At 37.2% G+C, this 6,000-nt stretch overlaps 1 protein-coding gene across 6 annotated transcripts in view; it reads right to left on the bottom strand.

The window, feature by feature from the left end:
- Positions 1-264: 264 nt before the first annotated feature.
- Positions 265-6,000, bottom strand: part of CYB5B (cytochrome b5 type B) — a 42,050-nt gene continuing 36,314 nt past the window's right edge. For 3 of the 6 annotated variants that reach the window (XM_012742376.3, XM_075995748.1, XM_075995749.1), the window contains one exon: positions 265-4,283. In XM_012742376.3, coding sequence (XP_012597830.1) covers positions 4,193-4,283 — 91 coding nt within the window. In that variant the 3' untranslated portion in view covers positions 265-4,192. The other 3 variants (XM_075995752.1, XM_012742375.3, XM_075995751.1) reach the window with 2 other exon arrangements.

Genomic DNA, 6,000 nt, shown 5'->3' with positions numbered 1-6,000 from the left:
ACATACACGAATATGGTAAAAGCCTTGATTTTTTGCATCCCAGGATTATAAAATGAGCAACTCACTTCAAGCAAAGAGCTGTGACAAGAATCCTGAAGACCCTCAGAACTCCCATCAAGTTAACACTACACACTATATTAGCACCAGTACAGGTGATTTTCATCCTTTTCAAATTCTTTTCTTCCAGAACACCTGAGGATTACAGAGCCAACACTTCTACTTAAAAGACCACATTAAAAAAAACCAACAAAAAAACAACTGTAGTCAAGGCAAGAAAACAGTATCTTTATTGTGTGTAGTTCTAACAAACATTCATTGTGTGCACATTCCAACAGAAAGAGACAAAGATCTTTGTTCAAAATATGCTGAAATAAAATAGGTAAACAAACTCCATTATTGAATAGCAAAAGGAATGTTAATATTACTAGATCACAGTTGAGGGTGAAGTAAAAAGAACAGAAGTTAAATACTTGAAATAGTGTTTTGCCCAAATAGCAAATATTTGATGCAGGCGTGGGCAAAGAGCAGCTACTAAAACTTATGAGTAAGATGCTGGATATAGGGTAGGTAACTTGACAAATACCTCTCTACTTCTTTGGAACCTCTGTCCTAGATCACCCCCACAAATTCCAAACTTGGCTCTTTCAGAGCGCAACAGCCAAATGTGACTAAACTCCCCATTACTTCTGTGATATTTGGCAACAGAAGGAGATGGTTTTAAAAAATTGATTTCTTGTTGAGACAAGACATGTCTGAATCCATTTCTCCTGGGGTAGGAGGCAATGAACATTAATGTTCTGCATTTCAATCTCCTAAAATGGAATTTAACGAGATAGATATCACTTAACATTTGAAAGCATGAGATATGGTAAGTAATGATATACCCAGGCCTGCAAAGCATTTTTCAGTGCACCACATAGGAACTAAATGAGTATAAACTCAACAATGTGCTTATTTCACAACATATGCATTTATGACAACTGCTTAAAGAAATTTACAGGCCCAAATTATAGGTTCCAATGGAGTTTTGTTTTTGCTTAAGTGGTCACAAGGAGATCTAAAAAACAATACAGGCCGGGCTTGGTGGCTCAAGCCTGTAATCCTAACACTCTGGGAGGCCGAGGTGGGCGGATGGCTCAAGCTCAGGAGTTCGAAACCAGCCTGAGCAAGATCAAGACCCCCGTCTCTACTAAAAATAGAAAGAAATTAATTGGCAAACTAAAAATATATAGAAAAAATTAGCCGGGCATAGTGGCTCATTCCTGTAGCCCCAGCTACTGGGGGAGGGGGGAAGGGCAGAGGCAGGAGGATCACTTGAGCCCAGGAGTTCAAGGTTGCTGTGAGCTAGGCTGATGCCACAGCACTCACTCTAGCCCAGGCAATAGAGTGGGACTCTCTCAAAAAAAATAAAAATAAAAACTGAAAAAATAAAAACAACATAAACTTTGATCATGCCACTTTCTCATCTTTACAAACATAGAAGTCATTTGGAAACAAAAACCAATTCCTAGGAGTCAGAGGCTAGGAAATTTTAGAAAACAGGCACTAACACCCTCTATTCTGGTGGCACAAGAATCCCCTAATCTGCTCCTTCTGTGTTCCCCAGCCATTTTGTGTACAATATGGTATGCGGCAGCAGCCAGTCTTCCTCAGGAATAAACAACCCAGCACCCCAGAGACCAGCTTCAGGGGGCACTGTAAGCCAACAGGGACTGGCTCCACTTGCTCTCCTGAGGTGTTTTCACAACCTACTAATGTCAAGACTGTTTCGAGAATTCAAGTCTGCTTCTTAAACAAAACTCCTTTTTGATGGATTTGGCTCGTGTACTGTATTACTTTATTGTTTAGACCAAACTCTGCAAACTCTTACACAAGATCCACCTTTCACCTGGCTGTTTTTGTAGGCAGCAGAATAATAGTAAATGGACCCAAAAGCGGTTTTTATAATACAAAGTGACATCACATTAGCAGTCGCTTCAAAAGAAGCCCTGGGTATTGGATGGATTTCATGGATGGAAGTGACAACATTTGAAAATTTTCTTCCCTCTGGCTCTCAGTAAAAACAAGTCTACATATAAACAGGAAAAGAAAACCAATATGAAGTAGAAAAACATACCTTTTCCATTGGTGTTTACCTTAAAACTATCAAAAACACCAACTTCACCTAAGACTATAGTTCTTTCACATTTCTTACAAGCCAGATGTTTTCCATTCAATTTTGGAGACTGCCAACACACTTTTACAATTGATTCAAATTATCTTCTGGCTTAGTTTTAGCTTCAATGTCCCCTTTTCCAGCTCCTCACTGCTCCTTTGTTCTTTACTTCTACCTCAATGTACTCCCCGTAATCATGCAACTTAATTATTACAGCAACTCTACATCAATCCTTATTCAAGGAATCCTTTCTAGCCTTTAAATGGAGGAGCATCAACTCACACCACTTTCATTACATCATAAACAGAGACTTTTCTTCAATAAATTGTCTTCGAGTGGCATCTTATAAGACATACAAATATTTTCGAAAGATGAAAGTTTTACTAAACCCATATCCCAGATAATAAAAGTCAGCCAGAAATCCCCTAAAATGACTCCAAAATATATTCCAGTGTGCAAGTACAAGGTTAATATTATTTAGATGAATTCTGAATTCATTCAACTGCTTAATCACAGGATACAAGACCTGGGTTGAACTTTTTCTTAAATAGTTTACATGGGCAGACACTGGTTTGCTGGGCAGTTTCCTGTCTCAAGTCCCTGGCAGGCTGGAAGGGAGAGAGGAGATACTGAGCAGCATCTATGATCATTCCTGAACTAAGATGCTCCTGCTAGAAATGACAATGGCTCAGAAGCAGACTGGTAAGCCTCGAAGGAAGGGGAGAAAAATCACCACAGGTGCTGGCAGAAAACAGTGTACCATCTCCTCAGGTGCTTCCAGGGGGGACAAATAAAGCCAAATATGCTAGAGAAATCCCTGAAACAATAAGAAACAGTAACATAATTCTAAATAATAACCTACTTCTCAAGGAAACACACATCCAAGAAAAAAAAAACTACCATTTTTTTGTTTTTTATTCTCAATAGAAAAACAAAACCACAACTTGGAGCCATGGAGGTAAAATACAGATGCAATGGAAAACAGTCTCCTGTCACAATCTTCCACTTCGAAATGCCATTTTACATGAAAGTTATTTTACTGGGGCAAACAGAGGGTCAAATTGGAGTCTCTTACTTTTGTAAAATACAGAATCAAAAACTTGCTAATCAATAAATTAAAAAGCAACAAAAATCCCTGGTAAAGTTCTACAGACATAATTATACATTTATATTTTACCAATAAAAGATAGCTGGGGGGAGGGGGGAAGAGTTGGCTAGAAACTGGTACCAAACCAAAGCGAAAGCTTTGGTGCTTTCTCTAAACTCCTATCCTGAAGTAGTGTTTTTCAATATTTTTCAAAAAAAAAAAGATCACTCTGAATTCGTCAGGTTCTAACACTCCAGTTCATCCCCCTTCCTTTCTGGGTCTCTTCCCATCCACAAGAAATAACAGGGAAACATAGTTTTGTCCAGCACCATTTTGGAAGTGAAGGGACTGGACTTGGATGGGAAGAGCTACCTGCTACATTAGCTTGGGAGGGAGAAGACCACACAGTTCTTTGTGGTTTTAACAAACACAAACAAGGAACAAGATCATTTGGCAGTTATGTTTTCAGTAATAAGTACACACCTTTATTTCATAATTAAACCCCTTATGATAAATGATAGAAATCAGCATTTCAAAAAAAAATTACTTAAAAGAAAAATGGAAAAAGCTTCCACACTAGACTGCTGCCCTGTTAAGAATATCTAATATGCAAAGTATTGGAAAGCAGGCATTTTTACCAAAAAGCAATGTTACTACGACGTATGAATTGAAATTATGAACAGAAAGTTTTGAAATGTAAGTGGAAACCAGTGAAGACAGCAAACACTGGCAAGGACACAGAGTGGTGAGCAGGTGCTCTGGACATAAGGCTCTGAGAGATGAAGGACACTGGTCCCAGATCTGAGGTGGATGTCTAACCAACCGTCTTGACTCCAAGGGGGAAGAATACAACTGGCAAGATTCAAAGAGAGGGCATCGCTGAGCCCCCAAGCAAGTCTCTGGTTTGCACTCCCAAGTGGATGTGTTTTCCAGACTTCAGCAAGGCTTCCTCACGAGGATTTACTTTCCGACGTGTAGTAGCGATACAGGAAACCTAAGAGAATAGCACCTACGATGGGGAAAATCCAATATCCCCAGCAACTAGAAGTAGGGGGGGAAAAAGAAATAAAGTTGTGAATGTTTTATACCAAATGGTCACTATGTTTCGGCATTCCCATGTTAATATTTGTATGAGCAAAGAGTTTTGATTTACTTTGGAAAATTTAACTGCTTTTATCATACAGTTCTTGGAAAAAAAATACTTGGATTGGAATATTTTTCGAAGTTCAAAAACAGAATGAATAGGATAATTTCAGAAAAGAATCATACACACACACATACACCTCAAGATGAGTTTCTGCAAAGACATATAGTGGTTATTTCTGGGTTATGGGATTATGGATAGTTTTACATTTTCTTATTTGTGCTTTTGTTTTTCACATATTCTACAATTAACATTATATAAGTGTCATTTCATGTAAGTATGTATGGAGGTATATATATTTATCCCATTATAAATTTGTAAGCAGTAATATCCAATATGACTATCAGCAATATTCTAGCTGCTTCACATGTATTTAAAAATTTAATCCTCATAAAAGTGCTATAATAAGTACTAATATCCTCATCTCATACATAAGAAATATGCATCCTCTTAATCTCTAGTTAAGTTTGGACACTAATAAGACAGACACACACACAGCATATAGATGGCTCTAACAGAGTTGAGCAAATGACAATTGGCTTAAAAAATATTGCAAGAGACTATCCGTAGGAGTTTCAGAAAAGTAATCATTCTCCTTAAATTCTTCTTTAATAGAGCTTATTAGCATACTAGTTTTAAGGCATAATTTTTCCATGATCCAAATGACCTGGCTGCCCTTCTACTTAAGACATCCACAATCTTGGCATTAAAAGATTTGAAGCTAATAAAACCACCTGAGATCCATAATAAAAATGATTCTCTTTGCCTAAACATGCCTAGCGCTTTGTACACTTAAGTATGGCAGAAAGCTACTCTGGACAAGTTTAGAATGTCAGCCAGGTAGCTTTATTTTAAAAACAGGCAAGATGGCACACGGGAACTTTGAATTAATCTCCCCGTAAGAGTAATGAATTCAGACTTCTTGAAGAACAATCGCAAAAGACTAAAGAATCCGAAAGTAGGATCCTTAAGAAAACACTGAAGAAGAAAAATTCTTCGGTGCAAAAGACTGAGAATGGTTGACCACTAATCCTCATAAAATCTTTCCTAATACTTAACTGCCACTGAGGAGAGAACCAGAAGAAACACATTTATACTGCAACGAAGGAGATTTAGATTCAACAGAAACTTCATGCCACAAGACAGAATTTTTCTTCTTGGAGATTTATTCACGTTACTGCATGTGTGTGATTCATTTATTTTTATTGTACTTGTAGTATTCCAATGTATGAATAAACCACAATTTATTAATTCATTTTATTAATGAACAGATATTGGGGTTGTTTCCAATGGTAGAATATCTTGAACAATGCTACTCTGAACATTCCTGTGTGTATTTCCTGGTATACTGGTACATACATTTCTATTGAATATATCCCTAGAAATGGAATTGCAGGGTCAAAAGTTACTCATATTATCAAATTTACTAGACAATACCAAATTGTTTTCCAAAGTGATTATACCCATTTACATTACCTTAGGAGTGCTTAAGATGATTGGTGATCCACTTCCTAATCAACTCTTATTTGCAGAATTTTTCATTTTTGCCAATCTTGTAGGTATGAAATAAACCCATGATTTTAATTCACATCTCTCTGATGATGAATGAGATTA

Source organism: Microcebus murinus, chromosome 20, assembly GCF_040939455.1.
Source record: "Microcebus murinus isolate Inina chromosome 20, M.murinus_Inina_mat1.0, whole genome shotgun sequence".
In the NCBI taxonomy this organism is placed as follows: domain Eukaryota; kingdom Metazoa; phylum Chordata; class Mammalia; order Primates; family Cheirogaleidae; genus Microcebus; species Microcebus murinus.
This window is presented reverse-complemented; position numbering and strand designations above follow the sequence as displayed.